The sequence below is a fragment of the Pleuronectes platessa genome, chromosome 2 (assembly GCF_947347685.1).
Source record: "Pleuronectes platessa chromosome 2, fPlePla1.1, whole genome shotgun sequence".
Taxonomy (NCBI): Eukaryota; Metazoa; Chordata; class Actinopteri; order Pleuronectiformes; family Pleuronectidae; genus Pleuronectes; species Pleuronectes platessa.
In genome coordinates this window covers 13,246,163-13,269,736 of record NC_070627.1, presented here as the reverse complement: position 1 = coordinate 13,269,736, position 23,574 = coordinate 13,246,163, and the positions used below count along the sequence as shown (strand labels likewise).

The 23,574-nt window shown below is 41.5% G+C and overlaps 2 protein-coding genes across 2 annotated transcripts in view; both read left to right on the top strand.

Moving 5' to 3' along the window:
* The first annotated feature begins 2,787 nt into the window (after positions 1-2,787).
* ptgis (prostaglandin I2 (prostacyclin) synthase) lies at positions 2,788-7,964 on the top strand. The gene is made up of 10 exons (XM_053438326.1): positions 2,788-2,962; positions 3,439-3,562; positions 3,765-3,940; positions 4,038-4,184; positions 4,302-4,399; positions 4,491-4,672; positions 5,974-6,136; positions 6,441-6,622; positions 6,968-7,119; positions 7,665-7,964. The coding sequence occupies exons 1-10, from the start codon at positions 2,892-2,894 to the stop codon at positions 7,822-7,824; spliced, it is 1,455 nt and encodes a 484-aa protein (XP_053294301.1). The 5' UTR covers positions 2,788-2,891; the 3' UTR covers positions 7,825-7,964.
* A 1,455-nt stretch (positions 7,965-9,419) lies between these two features.
* Positions 9,420-23,574, top strand: part of kcnb1 (potassium voltage-gated channel, Shab-related subfamily, member 1) — a 31,148-nt gene continuing 16,993 nt past the window's right edge. The window contains exons 1-2 of the mRNA XM_053447469.1: positions 9,420-9,630; positions 12,100-12,748. Of these exons, the coding sequence (XP_053303444.1) occupies positions 12,173-12,748 (576 nt within the window). The 5' untranslated portion in view covers positions 9,420-9,630; positions 12,100-12,172. The remainder of the gene's footprint in view (positions 9,631-12,099; positions 12,749-23,574) is intronic.

Below are 23,574 nucleotides of genomic sequence, written 5' to 3'. Positions count from 1 at the left end.
CAGGGCTCAAATCACTAGACATCAAATACGTGTGTGTAACAAAGTGAGGCATAGAAAACACTTAGTTGGATGTGATGTGTGTGTAACCCCCAGGCAGTTTGTGTTAAATCATGTGGTTTCCAGTGCACCACACCCACCTTATAAGAAACAGGTTCTTTAGGGCCATTAACATAATAACAGCATTATTCCCGGGACACTGCTCCTGTTGACTGATACTGCTGCTCGTCCCTTCCCTTCCCTTGGGAGATAAGTCTGTATAAGCCTGACAGAGATTTAAATGGAAATCGTCTGACAGTAAATACCTTCTATCTGTCTTTCTTTTTTTAAATGCAGCAACGCAAAGAGGGACAGAAAACAGTTTGTTCAAATGGTGCTAAATTGATGAAACCAATAAAAACATCCCAGTTATACCTGGGTGACCTTAAAAGAGATTCATTGAATCACCCTTTAACTATTTTATACAACAACACTTTTGGGAAATTGCAATCTTTGTCTTAATATCAGCTACTTCACATTTGCATCACTTCATATTATTGAATTTGACATATCATTGACTTATATAGAATATGAATGATTATCAGTTTATTTCCGTGGAAAATTTGAGAAGTGGTGGGATACTGTCACATGTTTGTGAGAATTCCAGTTATATCTTGTGCACTGTTAGGTGACAGGCTTGTCTGTGTTTACAGTTTCTTATCTATCTCTTTATGCTACATTAGCTTTTCCCTGCTACACATGGAACAAACAAATCAACACACTTCAGTCCCTCTGACTCCTCTCTCTTTGCTGTTCCACAAAGCATAACCAAAACATTAAGAGATTCAGCCAGGTCACTGCATCAGCCCTCCACAGGATCCAAGCTGACACTGTTGATGTGTTTAAACAAATAAAAACACCTATATATTCTGGCTTATAATACTTTTTCTTTATCTTTTTGTTGACCCAATTTGGTTTTCCTTTATGTGTATGGAAATACAGTGAAGTAAAAATTATAATAAATTACATTAAGAATCTTGAATCCTTATGTTTTATTGTCTTATTGTTATTTATCTCATTCTATTTCGTTTACCAAATTGCTAGAGTTGATTACATATATTGTATCATCTTAACTTTCTTATATTCTTGTCTTTTCTATTATTGATTGTTTTCATGTGCATTATCTGTAAATGTGATTGTTTTTTTATCTGATTTTAATTAATTTGGAACATCCTATGTTCAGCCCTCTGAATGTCTTTTTTGTTTGTTTGAAAGGTGCTAGATGAATAAAGTTTGACTGATGGTGGATTGAACTTCACTACAGAGTGAATGTTTGCCTTGGGAACTAATGCTGCAGGTTGTTGTAGCTACACAGGCCAGTCAACGCAGGGCACGCAAAGTATGAGCGCTAGCTTGAGGCTAACGGCTATAACTTTGGTAAACATCTCTAAAACTTAAAATGTTTAATGCTTCAGGTGTAAAATAGTATTAAATTGTGTTCACTCTGCTCTTCCTCGCTCAGTGATGCTTTTTGTCTCATAAACAAACAAAACATTGTTGATGTAGATAGTTGAAAAATATTATGTTTCATATTAGCCTGATGTCACTGTGGTTGTTGTCACTTTGATCCAAACACTGTCAGAATTCCTTGAATATCCATTTCTGCTGTTGTCACTGGTGAGGTTTCTTGTCATTTTTCAGGTAAATCAAATATCTGTCTGTAAATTTCCTCTGACCTTGACACGTGTCCAGCTCTTATTTGACAAACTGAACTCACCTCAGTGTCACTGCTGACGTTTCCTGCAGCTGATGGAAGGGGACGGAGGTGTCAGGCCTGCCCCCTGCTGGTCACTGTCCACATCTACAGCAACAACAACAGCTCAGTATGATAGCGCCACACTTTCTGCTGGAAAGGATATCACTGGTTAGAATTTAGAGGCTATTAGTTTGGTTGTGTTTCCACTGTCTTCTGCTCATGTTTATTGTTTATCATCACTTTAATGGTGTTATTGTCATTTAGGCTACGTGAAGCACTTTGGGACTTTGCTCTGAAAAACCAGCTCCCTTGACTAATCTGTACAAAGTTATATACTTACTTACCTACTTAATTAGTTAGTTAAATACTTACTTACTTAGTTAGTTAAATACTTACTGATTTACTTATTTGCTTGGTTCGATTTAATAACTTAAGCCTGGGATTGTTTTTAGTTGAGGAAAGTAAGACCATTGGGCATTAACCCTACTAAAACTGTGTGAATCAGCCAACCATATATGGCCATAAACAAAACTCAATCGGTGACAGATCTTATCTCTACTGAAATCAAATGTGTCATTGGTTTAAATGGCAGTGGCCCGACAGGTCTAGTGATCAGTTATGAGCTTCTGACTGTGGGTAAGTCATCGTATTGAAGGAGGTATACATTTCACAATATTCAAGGGAAGTTAAATGTTGTCATATACAGTTTTGAAATCGGCGAAGCTTAAAAGCTCAATGCTGGGACCTCCTATAAAATATTTGAGCCCTGATGTCACATTTCGCTTAATGAAACATGAGTCCGTTTACCCTGATGATGTCACTGCTGTGAAACGTACTGGCAGGTGTTTTTTCCACACACTATGAAATGTAGTCAGTTGAAATGTTTTGCAAGGGGGTTTTAACATTATTGTGAAATGTCTGATCTTGGGTGAACTCACAGACATAATTAACAGTCATTTACAGTAACTGTGTTGTTGCTTACTTAGCTGCAAACTGAGTGTGGTGCAACACCTTGTTTCACTAAAGCCACACCTTCCCCCCCGTCTCCTCTAACAGGCAGTAGTTAAAAACTGGGCCAGGCTCAGATATAAGGAAGTTGCCAGCAGCGATGGAATGAATTACATTTGGCACAACAGGGACATCAGACTTCACGGAAAACATGTTATGGACAATCTTCCTGCTGCTTAATGGACTGCTTATACTAATTCTCCTCTACTCCACTCGCACAAGGTAAAGACTTTTATTTATACATTGATCTTTGCACATGTTCCATTGTCAGCGAAGGCTCATTGAAGAGGTTGTTTGAGTCTGAGTTTGCAAACTACTTCAAAAGCATATTTTACAAATGTTATGATTTAGAAAAGCGTGACGGAAGTGTCCCATTACTGTAGTGTTATGCTGACTGTAATATGATACTGCTTGATTTAAATGTGTCTCACGGAGAAACATGGAGAACTTTGTGTAAATTAAGCTTTCTGTATTAAAACAACAACCTACAATAAAACTCCAAATTATGCTTGACTTGTGTTTGTTTGTATGTTTTTGTACTCTATGACTTTTCAATTACATAAAGGAAGTTCATTTGGCACAAGTTCAGGTAAACTCCTAACCTGTTGGTTAAGATTCCCAAATGAATGAAATGCAGATAAACCAACTGTATCACATATTTGTTTTAATGAGTGTGTCTTTTTTTTAATCCCTGGCAGACAGAAAGATGAGCCACCCCTGGACAAAGGCCTCATACCATGGCTGGGGCACGCACTCGAGTTTGGAAAAGATGCTGCAAAGTTTTTGGCCCGGATGAAAGAGAAGCACGGGGATATCTTCACAGTGAGTTCGGTTGTTAATAACCTTTGTTTCAAACACAAATTACAACATGACAGTAATTGAAAAGCTATTTTGACTTAGAGGACAGCAACACATGTATTAGTTTGAAAGGGAAAAGATCAAAATCAGGATAGAGGAAGAAGATTTCAGTCAGCTAATCACAATTTTTATATTTGAACAGTTAAAATAAGTCCTGTCCCCACAGGTCTGTGTACTTGGTAAGTATGTGACAGTGCTGCTGGACCCAAACTCTTTTGATGAGGTGGTTAACGACACAGAGTTTCTGGACTTCACCTGCAGCAGAAGCCAGATTCTGAAAAAGATCTTCAGTCTTCAGCTGCCAAACATCAAGCCTGCAGCAGAGAGGGAATGGATGAAACTGTAATTTAAGTTTCTTTTCTAAACTAGGATCTCCAATCGACATGAGAAACATCTGTTTTAAATCTCAGCCTCATCTTTATCTTTGTGGTTTCCTCAGGCATTTTCAAGGTCTCGGCCTGTCTGAGCTCAGCAGTTCCATGAACATTCACCTTCAACGTCAGCTGCTGAGTGATCAGAGCGACTGTGGCCCCTTGGAGTGGCGACAGGACGGGCTCTATAGCTTATGTCACAGCCTGCTCTTCAGGTAACAGCCAGCCAGATGCAGTACACCACCTGACATCAGTGTTTACACCACCAGGAGTGAAAGTCTGGGAGTTTTAATTTTTTTATTTTAACTTCATTGATTATTTTTTTCCCTCAGGGCTGGATATCTCACATTGTTTGGGAGGAGGGACAATGCTACTGCAGTCTATGAAGAGTTCTGCACGTTTGACCGTCTCCTCCCCACACTCAGCCGAGGTAAGGTAGCAGACAATGAAAATAGAAATTGTTTAATCGTTGACTTGCAGCAAAGTTGGTTGTTTATCAACTTCTGTTGGGTCTCATTTAGGGGAAACTAAAACAGCCAACACATCCCGGGAGCGACTGTGGGAGCTGCTGTCTCCAAGCTGGCTGAGCGGCGAGTCAGACACGGGCTCCTGGCAGCAGAGCTACCAAAACTTCCTGCAGGGACAAGGAGTAGATACAGAAATGCAAAGGAGAGCCTTACTGTTGCAGCTGTGGACCACACAGGTGAGCGCTCCATTTCCTTTTTCATGCAAATGTATGTAAAGAACACACACACGCACACACACGCACACACACACACACACACGCTCACACACACACACACACACACAAGGCCAACTCAATGATCCCAAAACCTACAAACCCTCCACACCCAGACTGCATGCCTGAATTCCACTCCACGCTGCTCAGACTGCCAACAATGCACAAGTGACACACGGTGGATTCTTCTCTTCCAGTCTCACACACCTGCCTGTCCCGACCTGTAACTCACAGCACAGTTTTGCCTGTTGTTATCATTTGAGCGAGTTTCTGTGACACCTTATCATTTCCATCGCTCAGTAAGGAAATTATGTAATGCATAATAATGGATGGTATTAGTCAGCAGTCAGTTGCTTCCTCTTTTTTCCCCACGTCACTCAGTTTCATTCACTGGGAAACTGAAACTGTCAGTCAGGTTTTCCTCCTGCCGCTTGCCAAGCAGCTCCACTGAGGATGTGTTTTATAACCTGGGAAAAAGGAGTTAGAAGTTTCTGAAGTAATATATTTTAAAAAAAACTCTACTGAATGAATGCGTTATCTAAGAGTTCCATAACTCTCTACTCGCCCACGAACGAGGCCTCTTCTTAAACAAGTATGTATTTACTTAGTGTACTGAATAAGTAATTGTGACTCATGCGTGAGCTTCAATACAGAACTGTTGCTCACCAGCCCAGACAAGTCCGCAAGGTGCAACAAGGTGTGATCGCTCCATGCTGCCACGTGGGGGAGACAGCAAGCTATTTATTGTCTCTGTCCTCTGTTCATCAATGGCTACATTTGAGTAGTAATAGCTTCAGTCTTGTGTTAACCTGCCAGTCTCAGAGGAACTACAATTGTTCCCCCATGAATGCCAGCACACAGTATCTAACCAAGAGGAAACCCTGGCCAGGCCACCCCACCAGAGGCCTCTACAGCCACTCTCCTGATGTGGGGAAATGCTGGTGGTCCTCCTGCATGTTTGTTAATGCATTATCACGTCTGCTGGGATATTGGAACACGCAGTCTCAGTCTCGGATGGAAAGTGGGGCACCACTGCAGAGAATAGAGGGATTAGATGTGAGGCTAGCGAGAGAGGTGCCAGAGTGGATATGGCTAACAGTGTGTGTTACAGGAAGACTGGGGTACTACAGAGGAAAATACAATTCTTTTACCTTTTTCTAAAGCTAACGACAGTAAAGAATAAGCTTCGATATTATTATCACTACTTGGCCACGTATATAAAATGTGGTCTGAGAGTGAGCTAAGTTGGGCATTTCTCTTGTCAGTGTAATGCTGGACCTGCTGCCTTTTGGCTCCTTGGCTTCCTGCTCACTCACCCTACGGCCATGGAGGCTGTGAAATCAGAGGTCAGACGTATTACTTCCCAGGAATCGTACCCGTGGCGTCCTCCCATCAACCCACTGGAAGCACACAGCACACCTGTGCTTGGTATGTAAAAAGCTACAGGCTGCCTCTTTACCCGTTCATTTCAACTCCTCCACCTCAGGGTTTAGTCACTCCAACCAGATGGAAAGAGTGAGTCATTTGACTTGTTGGGAATAATGAGGCACACTGAAAAGGTGTCAGTGACAATTAAAGTCTGACCTTTGATTCAATAAAACGATGATTGCCTTTCTCATATATTTGTGAAAATGTTTGTACATCTCCAAGTGACCCCCGGGGGCACCGCTGATTTAACTCCCACTGACACCCCTCTGAGATCATCCTCTCTGCTGTCCTCTTCGTTCTGCAGACAGCGTCCTGAGAGAGACCCTCCGGCTCACCGCTGCGGTAATGATCAGAAGAGATGTGATGCAGGTTAAGAGGCTGCGCATGGCCAACGGACAGGAGTACCTTCTCAGACAGGGGGACAAAGTGTGTCTGTTCCCCTTCCTCAGCCCTCAGATGGACCCAGAGATACACCAAGACCCACAGGTACTTTGTTTGTCGAGGAGGAGTGTACACCATTCACCCACAAAGAAATGCGTTACCATTACGATGTATATATAGTTGTGAACCTCCATTGGGATACTTTAAGCCCTATTGTAGTGCACAAGACCATCTTGCAGAGGCAGGATTAATTGATCCATTGGGATAGGCTGCTAAATATCCACAAATGAAACAGTTGATTTGAAAGAGAGCAAGATATATTCATCAATGGTCAGATGTGATAACTGCATATTATTTTTAACAGAAGATATGGAGCTGGGCACATATGATGAAAATCTCAACGCAGCCATGTAAGCCATGTATTTTTTCCCACCCGTCTCCTCTCAATAGATGTTCAAGTACGATCGCTTCTTAAATGAAGATAAAACAGTGAAGGATACTTTCTACAAGGAGGGGAAAAGATTGAAATACTACACCTTGCCTTGGGGGGCAGGGAAAAACATCTGCAGTGGGAAGGAGTTTGCTGTTAAGACCATCAAACAGTGAGTGTAAAAAAATTAAAAAATAAATCCATATATCTTTCCATGTTGTATCTTTTAGATTTTAAATGATGCATTCACGATCAAAATAGTTCCTGCAATTTCAACCCGATTACCAGATCAGACCAGCAAAAATCCATCGTTATATAATATTCCCCCCTATTATCTTTTCAGTCCTGCTTTCATGTCCTCTATCGTCATTAGCTGTAATGTAGTAATGGCGTACACTCAGTAATGAAATGTATGAAAGAGGCGAAGGGTAATAGGGGACGGGCATTTTGGAGAGCATGTCTTTGTCGGACATCATATTCAGTTACAAAGGTTAAAGGTCAATCCTTTTAATCCATAAAACACAAGTAGGAGGACCTGGTTATTCAGTGCTGATCAGGAGAGTTTGTGAATAAGTCTTTGTTATGCTTTTTTTTTAGATAAGTCTTTTTACTCTGTCACATAGTTTCTAGACGTCGGAATTCTGCAAACGAATCTTTACAAGTCAAGTTTATCTATCCGTGCTTTGTATCTTCTTCTAAACCACTTGTGTCTTTCAGATTTGTGTTTTTGCTCTTGACCCGTCTGGATTTGGAGATGTGTGACCCGGGGGAAACACTGCCACCTGTAAATCCCAGTCGCTATGGCTATGGGATGCTGCAGCCGGACGGAGATCTGCAGGTTCGATACCGACTGAAGGAGACGCTGTATGAATTATGACTTGATCACTTGATTACGTGTACAAATTGTTGACTAGTAAACCTCTTTGTCATCACTGTAGCACTATTTATTCTATGCTATGCTCCTACTGTAGATATCATATTTAACTTTGCTGTGTTTAATAAAATAATTTAACTTGACACGTCTCATTTTTTACCACAAATGGCCTCGTTACTTTAAGCTTCACTGAGGGAATCTTTTTTTTGGCGTGTGAAATAAACACATTGTTTTCTGCAGGATGAGGTTCCTCTTGCCAATTATCTTCATAAGAGACAAGAAGAAACAGAAGTCACAAAAAACAATAAAGTTAATTTGATATTTAGAAAAAGTTATTTATTTATTGTCTGAATACGTAAATTTTCTCAATAATTGTACTTCAGTACAATAGTAAAGTAGTTGTGCTTTAACTTAAGTATATCCAGCATGCATCTTTATAACGCTTCATCTTTTAAAATAAATATTGTATTATTCACTCTACTACATTCCAGCAGCTACATATATTGTTTCCAATTTAAATGAAAAATAAGTGTGCTTATACAATGGAGTGCCTTGTTTATAATTAAACCAGAGGTTCCTAGCCTTTATGGCCAATTACAAAATATAGGAACATTGGACCCATTGTAAAGTTACATAAAATGACTTAGAGGGATTTCCCCACCTCTCAGTGTGAAGCCAAAATAGATTAAACTACTATTCCACAGACGTCCAAAATGATGAATTTGATGTTGTAGAGCTGTTTTTCTTTCTAACCCCCTCTATCATTTTAGTGCTGATCTCAGAAATCAGAGAGGACACCTGCAGTCACTTGCTTACCCTCGTCCAGCTATAAAACCATATTAGTAATAGTTTCATAATGATCATGCATTTTCTGCAGGAAACCAAAGTACACTTTGGTGCTAATGCTCCACTTGAGCAGGATATTCAATGTAGACTTTCACCTTTAATGCAGTATTTTTATGTAAAGGTTTTGAATTGAATACTTTCAAATTATTCCACAAATCCTTGCATGTGGAGACAGAGTGGAGGAACCAAGTCAAATGAATTGGCACTGAATTGACCTAATTTCCACTTTTGGGTTTGTTTTTAGATCCCTGAGCATATATCGAGGTTACTGATTGGTTTACTTTTCACTCATGTTGTTGCCTCTGTGCCTTCAGGGATCATACATGCATCTCATCAGAGCCTCCATGTGCACAAGATATCATGAATGTGCCTGATCCTTAACACCAACACCGTAAAGTCTGCATTGCACAATAGTGAGGCGTGTTGTAGCGGCGCTGAAGGAGTTAATAGGATGTGGAAGAGCTGACATGGATCTACACGCACACACACACACGCACACGCACACGCGCACACACACACACACACACACACACACACACACACACACACACACACACACACACACACATACACACCCGCACACACACGCGCGCACACACACAGATGCGGCGCCTCCTAGCACAGCTGACCGGGAACACAGGTAGTGTGTCCGGATTGGTTCCCTCCCTCCCGGTGCGTACTTGTTGATCATCGGGCGGATCGGCGGGGCGATGTGCGGAGCGACGAGCCGGCGGCTGGACGGTGGATCGTGCTGAGGATCTCGCTGCCATGTCGGAGGCAGAGGAGGGGGTGAAGCATCGGCTCAGACCCGTTGCCATAGTAAACCAATAACGGCACCTCCTTTTTTTTTTTGTGTAAACGCTGCTGCTTCTTGTGTGTGTTTTCCAGCGGATTGATTGTTCCACAGAGCAGAACGTGCCGGTTCGATTCGGTGCAGGATGACAACAACAACAACTCACCACGGTATTTTATTATTTTCTCAAAAGCTTTCTTCACATGTCACCTGTGATTTGTAATAGATTGATCAGACGCTGCACCAATATGGAGCCTTCGAGCAGCGATGGGGGATTCGCATTGACAACATCGCAGTTTTAGATGATCCAACATCCCAGTGAGCTTGTTGCCATCCCCAGTGAGAGCTGCAGTGTGGGGGGGAAATGCATATTGTGTAATTGTGCATCGTTTACAGAAACCTTGATTTCAATGAAGCAGGAAGATGGAAGCTGCTTCAAATCGATATTTGCTTTCCTCTGCCTGCTTGTTCACACCTGAAATCCAACATCATCCTCACATACACGCCCCTTGTTTATGTGTGTGCTGTATGTGCTTTTTCTTAATGTAAGCTGAAATTACACTCTGGCTTAATGTTGTTTGGGAAGAGTTGGAAACTTTGTGTGACAGTGATCACATCTGCCTCTTCATACCTGACGTGAAAATGAATGTTATTTCCCCCTTCTGTGAGGAGGGGATGTGATCGTTTAGATTTCCTCCCTACAGCATCCCCATGGGAGCTGGTCAGGATTCAGGGAGTGAGCAGCAGTGTTACTGGTGTTTCAGCACCATTAGACCGGACAGCGCTCACTTGGTACCACACTCATCACTGTGGTGTCCTGCCTCTCCACCCCCTGCACTGCACGGGCGACAAATGAGCACAGGTAGAGCACGCGGCTGGAGGCACCCAAAACAAACACACAAACACACAAACAATCACACCGGGAGATCACCCACTCTCTGTCAGGGTAGTCTTCATAGTTAAGATAATTTAATATCAACAATGGTGGAGTCAAAACCAGTCAAAGTGTTCAACCCCATGCCCCCCCCCCCGGGATCTGCAGGAGTCCAAAAAGCCCAAGATGTACTTCATAACATTCCTCCACAATTTGATGGAAAATATGTGTACTACAGTGGGTCCTCCAACTTGTGGCCCGGGCGAGGGACTCGATGCCTGATTGTTTAGTTTGTATTTCATGTGCATTCGTAGTATTTGTCATTCATCAAACCACTGCAGTTTGTCCCTGTGTGTCAAGAAGTACGTTGTGTGGCCTATGGTAATATTATTCCATCCTTCGGTGAACTGAGGCTGCACCAAGTGATTGTATTTCAACGGGTTGCATTCGGTTTGTTGTCCAGTGTTTAAAATGTCCGAAAATAGTGAAGAACGCTGACAATAAATACTTATTGACCTTTGCACGTTTTTGCATAAAAAACGAAAATCAAAACTGTCCCTGAATGATTTTCCCTCAAATGACTAATTCATTAATCATCGCATTGATTCAGCCTTGGTCATGACCAGTTTCCAGGTGTCTAGGGAAACAATTAAAATGCCATGTACAGAAGAGGGGTTTTTGACGAGAACATATAGATATTCAATTTCAATTTGAATGCTTGGTTTAGCTGCAGGATGATGATTAAAACAAGATCAAATTCCAATGTATTAGTTATGCTTTCCAAATATCTTTCTTGCTAACCCTATGAAAAGGAAAGCCTTGAGATTCTGATGCTGCAGCCTGCTTGTGGGTGTGAGTCATCTCAGGCAGCTCTATCTGAGGGAATGTTTATTAGCTCAGACTTTTGAAAGAATTCAGAGGATGATATCTGATGTGATAACAGACATAATAATTTAATGAATCTTTTTTCAGACCTTCAGGACATTTGAACCTGATTTCTCTTAATCTGAACAGGGTTCAATGTAGTTTTGGGAACAGTCACTGGATTTTATATTGTATGATGTTTGTCTCAGTTCCCGATCAGCTGAAAACAAAACAATATTATTTCAGGCTTAATCTTTCCCTCGTTAGGTCCCAACGTGTGAGAGTCATTTCAACATCATCAATCTGGGGGAGGGTTTATTGTTGATTCAGGATGATAACACAGGATATGATCCAATGAGAGTAAACACCCTGAAATAATAATTTGCTGTAAAACAAAAAACTGTTCATCGTTTTGCTGCTGTGGACCTTTTTAAACTATTGGCTTTAAATGCTGGATGCAGAAACCTCATTTATTCACTGGTTTTCAATTAATTGCTGCATGGTCGTTAACATGAGTAACCAGGTCGGCAGTCAGTGCTCCAATCCAATAGTTTCAAACCCTTTTTGCTTGTGACCCCTTAAATGAAGATGATTGTCCACACAACATACAGACACAGTGATTTTGGCTTCTAGTAATAGTTCATTTAGATGTTAATAGGCCCTTAATAATACAATTTTAGCACAAGAATAAGAAAATATGAAAATGAGTTTAACAAAGACATTTTTTTGTTTCTTTCTTCAATCATCTTGTAAACCAGTAGATGTATCGTAGGGCCCTTGTGGGGTCTTGACCTCCAGGTGGGGGTGCTAAGGTCACAGGCTACAGAAATATCGGCATATTCATTTTTAAACTGATGGATTGATCCCGGAAACTAATTATGTCCTTTTTTTATTCCTTTAGTATTGGAAGAAGACAGGACCAACTGTAGTCCATAACACTGGATGTTTGCCTACTCCCACGCCATTAAGTCATCATGGAGAAATCCTTGGCCGAGTTAAATAAAGCTGGCTCCCGCTCAATGTCCTCGCTGCAACCTGAACCAGTGGACATAATGCACAGCAAGACATGTTTCCGCCGAGTCAGGCTGAATGTAGGGGGTCTCCCTCATGAGGTCCTGTGGCGAACGTTAGACCGGCTCCCCCGAACACGTTTGGGGAAGTTAAGAGACTGCAACACCCATGAATCTCTGATGGAAGTGTGCGACGACTACAGCCTCGAGGAGAACGAGTACTTCTTTGACCGACATCCGGGGGCGTTCACGTCGATCCTGAACTTCTATCGCACGGGGAAGCTGCACATGATGGAAGAGATGTGCGCCCTGTCGTTCAGCCAAGAGCTCGACTACTGGGGAATCGACGAGATCTACCTGGAGTCGTGTTGCCAGGCGAGGTACCACCAGAAAAAGGAGCAAATGAACGAGGAGCTGAAGAGAGAGGCAGACAACTTAAAGGACAGAGATGGGGACGAATTTGACAACACCTGCTGTGCTGAAAAACGGAAAAAACTTTGGGACCTCTTGGAAAAGCCCGGCTCGTCCGTTGCAGCCAAGGTAATTTCCGTGGGTGGTTATGTGAAAGAGATGAGTGTGTGATTGGTTGGGGAAATCTTTGCACTTGTGTGAGGATGGTCTACACAGGCCTGCACATACAGTGACATGTTGTTTTTAGCATCGTGGATTTGTTGCATTATGTGGCTGTCAGTCTTTATGGATTGCCATGAGTTACTGGCTGGATTGCCAAGAAATGTGAGATCGATATTCATGCTGCAAAGATTTCTAAACCATCTGACTTTGTAGATGCCCTGACATTTTTTATTCGGCGCCACCTCGAGGTGTAATTTTTAGTGAGGATTGCTATGGAAACTGCTTTTTTGAAAAATCACCACCCTCAGGCCAAAATATCACTCTGTCCATTACACAAGTTTATAATCTAATACATGCAAACTTAATGAGTTTCCATCAGCATCAACTGTACTTGGACTAAGATGGCCGGCATGGAAAACGTGAAAACATTGTGAGCATAGTAGCATTCAGCAGCACTTTACAGAGACTTGTGTGTTTGCCAATCCATCCATCCATTATCATACCTCTTATCATTTCAGGGTCTTGAGCTTGTGATGTTGTGTTGTTGTATTCAAGATTTCATCATATTTAATCTTTATCAATAAGGCTAACACAATGGAGTAATATGGAGAACTGAATAGGGCTAATTAAAATTCCTTCACTAATAGGAGTTTTTGACAGGTGAAGATTTTGTGTAGGACAAATCCATGTGTTTTTCTTGTGTTTTTTTTCCTTGACGGTTGGAGCACAGAGTGACCAGTGGAAATTATAGGAAAAGCCAGTGGATGGAATATGTCAGTGTGGGATATCTTTGCTATTATCTGCCTTTATTGTTATTCCAAAACTAGAAAGAGTCATCACAGTCAGATGAGTTTTGTAACAGGGAGAATGGCGCGGTGCGAGCATCACAATGAAGCATCTTCAAAACCCGACACAGGGCCCATTCCCTTGTAAAGCTCATGTTATCCAACTTGTTATCAGGACCATTGCTGTATTGTTAGCTCACATTTGAAAATATATCCGTCTGTTCTCCACTGCAGAACCACAATACAAACAAAAACACCTTCCAGCTCACATATTTTATTCTTACCCTTATGTATTGGTCATGCACCATTAAGTCATTCCAATGTCTCCTAGCCGCCCTCTCTTACAATATGAACTGTACACATCTGACTCTTGAAAAAATATTCCCTGCATTTTGTCAATTGTTCGTTTATGACAACCCCTTCCTGCGTCATCCTGAGCATCCTGGAGGCCGGGATATTGAATTACATGTTTGCTCACTTAAATAGCATTAACATCATTAGACATACATAACACACGCCTACACGTCATTTAGGATTGTTGGAAGATTGTGCAGGAATAGAAGGTGGGTGTGTCCTGCAATTAATGTACATATTTTAACGATAGAGTAGAGCAAGAGAATAATATATGAAGCCCAGAGAAGGATAAGTGAATAAATGTGGAGTTGAGGTCAAGATTAAGTCAGTTATAATATATATATAGATATTGTCAGACGAGCTTGACAAATTGAGCAAATTAGAGAATAAATCAGGAAATAGAACAGCTGGATTGAAATCCTGATTGTCAAGACTATCGCACTATTTGCTTGAATGATCACGTAAGCCTGCATTTAGTTTTTAAGAGCCATGTCCCTCTGCCCTGGTCATAATCCGATGGTTGAGATCCTCACTGTGCTGCACATCCTTTCTTAATCTGAAGGCCGATTCTTTGTCGCCTTCGATCAGCTGTTCAAACGTTTATTGGCGCACAGAGACAGTTTTCCCTCAGCGGGCCTTTCAGGGAGCTACACCTGCAACTGCAACCCGGGAAACCGCAGCAGTGTTAAACATGAGCGGCCTTTGATCGCACTGCTCTTGGTGGGATTGTAGGGATCAAAGGGGAAGTCTGTCTTCTTTCCTCTGCATTTTTTGTAAGGAGCACCATGCCTTGTTTGGCTCGCAGCAATCCGGATCGTAAAAATGGAAATTAAACTTTCCAGTTGGAGCCGGCTGCAGCCGTCACGGTGCAGGTACTGGGAGAAACGTCAGCGCTCACACGCCGCAAACGGACTGGGATGAGTGCTGCCAGTCTGTCAGTGAAATGTCTTCTTCATGGGAATCAAATAGATGCAAAAATCAATGTTTATTGTGTTAGAGCTAAGAAAGTGCTGTAGCCTACAAAAAGGAGATGACCACTCTGATTCAACCATACGTTGCTCTGTCCATTATCGCGCCTTGATATCTGCAATATATCAGAATATCACTGGAGAACAGTTTTGAAGTGCTTCACCAAGATGGGCCCGCGTGACTGTGAATGATGACACAGCAAAGTGCTTGTGCCGATCCATAGCTTCCAATAGCTACTTATTGATGAGTGCGGGTGCAGTTTTTACGATTAAAGTGTTCGTCATCTTTTCTCTCTCATAAGACTCTAGCAAAGGATGCCGAGAAACCTTGACTCTGTGAGAAGCAGAGTTTATCAGTAACTAATTAGCCTTAAAAAATAAGCACACCAATCTACTTTAAAGGGGACGGCCCCTCCTCGACCACAGAATGTCCCAGCTGTGTTGTCCGAATCGACTCAGAGATGGAAACGTATGAGTAACAGACCATAATCAGATGGTGGACGCTGGAGTTGAGCACAAAACAAATTGTTACTAAGCAACTAAAGTACAATTTTATCCTCATTGAAGGAGTGGGTATTGAAGTAGGTCTATTTGTGTTTATCTCTGTTTGTGTGTGTGTGTGTGTAAAATATCACACTGCGGCTTCCTTCCTGTATTTAAATGTTTGTACTGTAGCTGCAATATTTGTCAAGGTTTTCAGGTGCAAAGAGTCATCGTTGCTGCCTGTGTTCTTTCTGCCGTGTCGTCCTTCCCGTCTCTCTCTTTCCCTCACTGGTTCATATCTGTGCTCCACATCCTTCCTCCCCGTCTTCGGGCTCCTCCACTATACCACACACTAAATGTCAGGGAAATGTCACATTAATTATTCTCCTGGAGACTCCGGGCCCAATTTGAAGCTTCCCTCTGTTTACCTCCTCGTTCTAAACCACAGCATTGTCTGTCTCCTGCTCAAATCAGATTTGAGTCCCAAGAAAATGAGATTGTCTGACCCCTAGCTGGCAGAGCAGGAGGCTTCCTCACCGTAAGATCGCTGCCAAGAAACGTCTTTTCACCTGAAGTAGCATTTATGTCACAACAGCCGAGATTGAACGGTTCCTGTCATTACTAATAGAGGAACAGATACACAGGAGGCGGGGGGGGGGGGGGGGGGGGAACCTAGGAAGCAAATAATCTTTATTTACAGTCTCACATTTAGAAAAGCAGGAATTTAAAAAGTGGTAATGTAAATATATATCATTAGGCAATTACAGTCTAAGATTTACAATTTTAAGTAAAATTTATATGGAAGTGAAAAGGACTACATGAGTTTGACTTCAAACACTTTGACTGGGGAAACCCAAGCTGAGCATGACTGTTTCTGTCATTTTTGGCCTGCAAGCATCCAAAAAATGAGGAAATACCACTTCTTACTCTGTCAGGAGGTATTGTGCATCAGATGGCAGGCAACAAATTCCAATTACGCTCCTCTCATGTCACACTGTAGATGACGTATAAATGCGTTTTGGCTGTATTCCTGCTTATAAATCAGTCCGCAGCCGAATCCAAGGCATTAAGCTGCCAGACTAGAATCTATCCCAATTTCTGAAAGCTGAAAAGTCAAAACAAGGACGATAATGTACAGGGAGTCATATAGAAACAAGACAAGAAGGCTGTGTCCCAGTTGGGGCTATTATTTAGAGGCTGGAGTATTCAGGCAATCATCAACAAGGCAGGATACCCTCATCGGGGGCGGATGCACATACTCAATAAAGCCCTCATATCTTCATGTAGACTGAGTCCTGTTCTGTCAAGGCCACCAATCATCTGGACCTCATCATCTAAAAGCTGGGACAGATCTTAAAAGGTCCAGGTTTAAATCTATTAGTTGGGGTGCACCCCAAGGATCTATTCTTGGTTCACATATTTTCATTTTAAATGCTACCATGTAGTCGGGTGACACAAAGTCAGTATGATCCATTGTAGACTTAATATCTAAAATTTATGAATGTCAAACAGGTCTTACAAAGTAAACTGATTCTCCTTGATCACATCAAATGATTGACTTGTTTGTGGAATGATCACGGTTTGGTTCAATTTAAGCACAACAACGATTTGGTTAAAATGACTTAACCATTGTAGTTCTGGTTAATCTCAGAGAACTGCTGTCGTGTTTACCATAATAAACAAACACATCAAGTTGTGGAATGGTTGTGGATAGAATCAAATGTAAGTGATATAAATAACATATAACACATATATGAGCTATCATACTCAATCTACCACACCAAAAATATAAATATATATACGTGTATGATCGGGGCTGATTATGTAAGACAACAAACACAAACTGCATATCGATGAACAGAGTGAAAGTATATTTCTAATCTCTAAACAAAGTCCCCAGAACAGTTGCAGAGCACACTGATGAATAATTCACCCACTTTGTCGAACTTGTTGTTCTCATCAAACATTTAAGTAGGTGGAGAAAATGTTTGGGAGGATGCTTGATTACTGCAGTATGTGTCAGTGAAGTATCTATAGCAGTTATAAGGAACCTTTTTCCTATCAAGGGTCATCTCATTTTACAACATCCTTGACAGATGGTCTGATTGAGTTCTGCCTTTGACTGATGTTTTATTTTCTTAGATAATAGCTCCCTCACTACAAAGCATGTCCACGTGATGTTTTCTCTATCGGAGTGAGGTTTTGTGAAAGATGCTCGTTGGGCAACCGGACTCTAAACCTGTTAAAGTACCTTTGTCCTTTCAACTCAAGCAGTTGAGTCAGGATTGACCTTTTACATCATTGCGAGCGCATCCCTCCAAACTAGGCTTTTACTTTGACAAAACCAGAGTCTTTTGTCCTTTTCTCTGGGAACACTCGTCACCCTGACCATGACCTGACAGGCAGACAACCAGATGGGGCCACTCTGAAGGACATGTTGTCTACCATTCTCTTTTAACGCTTGAACATATAATATATATGCTGTCCTGAGGTGAGTTTTATATGTCTTTCTGAATCACTTTCTTGTATTGATGAATTGTCTTGCGGCTGCATCAAATTTTCTCGTATGTGGTGTACAACCCGGAGGCCTGAGGTTCCCGACCTTTTAGTCCTGTATGTAGCAAATACACCGGAGAGAAAGCGGTAGACCTGGGGAGATTTGAGTGGCTCTGGCAGAAAGCTGCAGTGTGACCATGCAATACTGAAGTCAGAAACTTGAGCTTGATAAGAGGATTAAGATGGGACATAACATATCAGAGGTTTCTCAGGTTGTTTGTCCATGTCTGTGGTGTGGTGTAGAGATATAAGCCGGGATCATGTGCACTCAGCGAGCGAGTGCCACGCCGATTGCTTTCATGTCGGTTTCTCTCTCTGTCTGTCACACTGTCTCCTCTTCAACAGCAGTGCCTGTGAGTGGCTGTGTCTCGTCTAACTTGCCCTGAAGTCAGATTCGAAAGCAGCTATAAAAACTCTCCTGTAACCTCTGAAGGTTAAAGACTAAATAAACCCGAACCTCAGTCCATGTATCTGTTACAGTTAAGAAAAGATTGACAGACAGATGAGGAAGGGAACTGATTAACAGCTCTGACCTATGACCAGTTATTACTATCAAGAGTCCACAAGTAAACATACACACCCACACACATCTATATTTGCATAGTGCCCAGTTTCTGTTTCAGTGACACATGATCCGAGGAGTTATTATAGATTCTCATGACAATGCTAAATGTGTAAATATAACTGACTGTCTCTGAGTTCTCTTTCTATAATTTCCCTTTTACACAGTCGTTCATAAACGGCTTGCCTATATGCAGACAGACTGAAAGCCTGGGGAGATTTAGACATTTAGTATAAAACATTCTTTAAGTCTTTTAATTAATGGTACTGAAATAAGAACCATGACTGTAAAATACCCATAGAGCCTAAAAACATGCACATTCAAAGTCCAAAAAGGATTAATGTCTCCGATCCCAAACTAAGGTTTTAATTTCGTTACAGAAAAAAAAACATTTGGACATTTTGATCCTTCCAATGTGTCCAATAACGGTGTGAGTCAGAGAGTGACCCAACTTTTGGCCAGATGGATGGTGGGTAGATTATTCAATATGAGGAGAATGTTGTCCTAATGGTAACATCATTGGGTTTCTTTCTTTTTTCCGCATGAGTAACATTTGGCTTCGGTCAGGAGACACACTCACTAGGGGAGTTAAATGTTTGGGATGATGGTAAAAATATGGAAATATGGAAAAATATTTGTAGGTCAATCGGGTCTCCAAACAACTGACCCTCTAGTACTAGACCCTCTCAACCTCCTGAGTCACAGCTGACCCCCAGGATGGGGGTTGATACATATTTGCAGTGGCAGATCTCTGATTTTTCTAAAGCGGGGGCCAAAAAGGGCCCCGATTTGCACAGAGGGTCAATTATATGTCAAACGTTCACGGAAAAATTCCTGATTCAGTAAGGTGCACATTTAAGTCATACATTGTTTACCGATAGCTCATATATCATAGTCATGGTAATTGTTAGTATTGTTGGTAAGATGTATACTGACTGGAAAAGGGTATTTCAGGAGCCAATCAGATTTCCGCTAGGGCGTGTGCCCCCCAAGCCTTTATATCCGCCACTGCAATATAGGTAACTTTGTAGTGGGAATAATCATTTGATGCATTAGGTCTATATTACCAGTGAGACATAAGCGTCTTGATCAAGGCAAAGTGATGATTATTAAGATTATAATTATTGCTTTTACCATCATTTCACTTCTTCTTCTCATTTTGATTTAATATTGGTTCCCCTTGGACTGAGGTTTTTGTAAAGTCTATTCAGTAGTTCTTTCATCATTGTGCTGCATAATTTAGAGCTCATTCAAGAATAATGTGGAGAAGTCTGATTATCTAGTGTTTGAGTCTTGTCTGTGAGCATTTTACAAGTCATGTCATGCATTTTGTAGTGGAGCGCTCAGTATTTGTGGAGTCATCTCAGCCTTTCAGACTCGTAGCGGAGCATGCGTCACTGCTGCAGAAAAGGTTCACTGAAGACAGACTGTTCGTTTTTGCTCTATTTACTGTGGCAGAATTTATTTCAGTGGACATGTTCTGACTGCTTGATGGGGTGAAATTGTGAAATTGTTAAAAAGTGTGGTCACCAGAGCAATGATCGTGGAGTTCACGCAGCGAGGTGTTTGCACAGTTCTGTTGTGGAAGGAGAGGTTCAAGAGAAATAAAACATGTATTTCACATCTGCAAAGCTAGACAGCTCCTTTGTTCATTCAACTTGGAGGCGAGTGGTTACGTGAGCACCGAGCAAAAGACACTAACGCATAACTGTCCCAGTGAGGAGGGATGCCTGAGGAGCAAAGACTGTAGGGAAAAAAAAACACAGAGATAAATGAAGAGATCTTGAGAGTTTGAAATTGTAAACTAATTACCGTGAGACACGCAAGCTGAATCTGAGCCGGAGAAAAAGAAAACGAACAAAGGGGGTTTGTGACTAAGCGAGACATAGAATCGAGCAGATGACGATCGTTGAATGTTCAACTTTTGGGTTTTTCAGCGTATGACTAATTTCCATTTCTTATTGAGTTTGTAAAGCGATGTAACAATAATCTTTTTATACTGTATATTTGACTATTGCTTGACTATTTCAAATTTTTCCTCCCTCCTCAGATAATTGTTCCGGTCCAATTTTGGTTAATTGTGTTAAGACCTTCACATTTCATACAGTTATTCTTGTATTTATAAAAAACTTTTCAGACATAAATGAATTATGATATGTTAACCTGCTTTCATAGAGCTCTTTAGCCAATTTGATTTAAGAAATATCCAGGGCTTTTATTCAGCTATCAAACAGGAGCTTTTTCCTTCCTTCAATTTAAAAAAGAAATACTAAATTGTCTATAATAATAATTTGATGGTATGTGAAATGTAACGCTCGAGTCACCTCTATTCATTGTGTCAATGCCAGGTGGGCATGTCTGACACATGGTGTCAGCGGGATCATCATAACGACGACAATCACAGCTTCATGCTTTCGACACACAACATAGCCAGCTTTCCTGCTAACGTACCATGCTAATGCTAAAGAGAAGAACGTGGGAATGAAATCCACAATCAGACGAACACACACCAGGCTAAACAGCTGCCTCCCTCTCCATTAACGCACTTCAGTGTTTGCTGAAACACGATTTGATTGGCTGGTGCCTGAAAAGCTCTTAAAGTTGATCACAGCTGCAACGTGACACAGTGGAAGCACAATTAGGTGACGCATGATGACACCCCATTCAATGTGAATGAGCAGCAAGATTGAAAATGCACAGAATTGGACATGTTCACAGAGCTACATGGTCTCCCGACTAACTTGTATAACTCATGACAAGAGAGAATCAGTTGAACCTGAATAACCTGAAAACTTTGTGGCATGACCTCTGATAATCACTTTCATGGGGAGTGTCAGAAATGAGAGTTTTGCCTTCGGACCAGATTAAATTCTAAAGAAAAGGCTCATATGCGGGACAATCATCCACATTCCCAGAGGCTGAATAACAAAAGCATCTGGTCGGTATTTTGTTTCTGCCGTGAGAGGAGGAAACAGGAGTGCAGCATTGAAAACACAAATCTTTGAAATGAATCCTCATCAAGAGGCGTCTCAATAGACACATGCTTTGAAACAGAAGATATTCTGGGACACAGATTCCCTGCTGTTCACAGGAGAGGACACATGCACTGTATAGTTAAAACAACTGTAAAATATTTAGCAGCTTGGAAAAGAAAAGACTAATGCAGGAGGCTGGTTCAGTGATTGTCTCCGTTTTCTGTTCTGCAAAACGTACCGTGAGAAAAACAAGTGACTAACCTGTGTAGGAATGAAAGAATATACGTCATGTGTTGTGTATACTTCCCTCTAGTGTTGATCTCACTGTAGGCACGACGTAGTGGTGATACTGTATCGTCAGAGAAATTTGCACTTAAAGAGTCACAACTTTACTCTCTAAGTCTGTGAGTGAGTGATTCATATTGAAACTCTGTGTAAGTTTCCCCGAGTCAGTGCTTACCCTGAGGAGGAGTCCTCATCATCAACTGTCACAACTGCTGAATCATACACGACCACATGACGGGGTCTGCTGTAAAACGTTGAGAGCTCGGAGCCTGAGAAACAATGTTTCCCTCTCTGACAGTCAGCAGGGAGCCTGAGAAAAACAGACAAACTGGAAAAAAAGTTTTGTCGATTTCACAATTGAAGAAACTCCGCCAAAGTTGTTTCCTCTTTCCTAAAGATTGTGGTATTGTAATGTGCAGAAGCCCGATGCAGAAGGAAAGATTGCATTTTAATGAATAAGGGGGCTGCTTCTCTTTGCTTTGCTTTAGACCATAAGGGTTTAATTCAGACGAGAGACAGAAGAACCAAAAAGCGCCTTGAAATGCTGTGCATCTTAAATGTTCTATAAGATTTATAAACTAAAATCTAAGATCCCCTGTCATCTTTAATTGGATGAAAAGTCCCCCCTATAATAAAGAGGTAATTTCTTTCAATTCTTATATGTTTTATCATTAAGAGGGGTTTCAGAGGAGTGTCTTAAATTATAGGTATTTTTCAAGCTACTGTAACTACACTAGCTAATTTATGCTCAACATTAAATACAGAAAAGGACGCACTATGTATTAAAAAGTGTACGGATATGGACGAAACAGATGAAATTAAGCATTATCTTAATGCTAATGTTCTAGGGAGTGATTCAAGCCTACCATTCTGATACAATGACTATTGACCCGGTAGAAAGGAGGGTGGAGATAGAGGCAGGGTTCATTGATATATTCATAGATCCACAAATACTAAATGAGGGAAAGATGTTGAGCTACATACAAGCGATTATAAAGGGCTTATTTTTCATAGAAAAGATTTCGAAGTCATTTTGAGGAACAGAGATGAGTCTTACAGGTTTTAATCAATGCCAGGAGAGCAGGTGGTGACTCATTCTCAACACAGGCTATAAAAAAAAAAAAACATGCTATAAATCCTCTGTTCAGTAAACAATGCATCCAGAATTGAACCACCATCATGGCTCAGTTGGTAAAGGTGAGGATTCACATGGATCAGATGTGGGATTTGTCACTTTCTTCAGCTGCATCAACATGATCAACATGGGGCGACTGCGGCTCAGGGGGCAGAGCGGGGTCGTCCTCTCACCAGAAGGTCAGCGGTGTTTAGCAAGACTAGAAAAGCACTTGCCATTTCAATCAGTCCATTGATGTACGAATGGATTTATTGCATTTTTTCAGTATGGTCTATTCTCTTCATTTGCATCAAGTTTCCACCAGGCTGAGCATAACTGATTCTGAGGAGTGTCAGTAATACACTTCCCTGCAGAGTAACTCAAGACCCTATGGATGGCGAGCGGGCTTTTTACAAAACAAGCTGATGAGCGGCAGCAGCGACAGCATTACCGAGTGTTTGCATCACCGGTACAGCACAGATCGGCAAATGAGCCGTGAAGCACGAGCACAGCAGTGGAGAACAGTGGACGGGGCTTTTTTTGGGGGGGGGGGGGGGGGGGGGCTATACTCTACGTTACATCAAATACACCTCACCATGGAAGTCAACTCGTCCTACTGAAGTAGTTTGCAGGCTTGGCTCCATTAAGAACAGTACATTTGATATGCAAACAGTATATTCCGCCAACCAGTATGAGCACAATACCTTGACA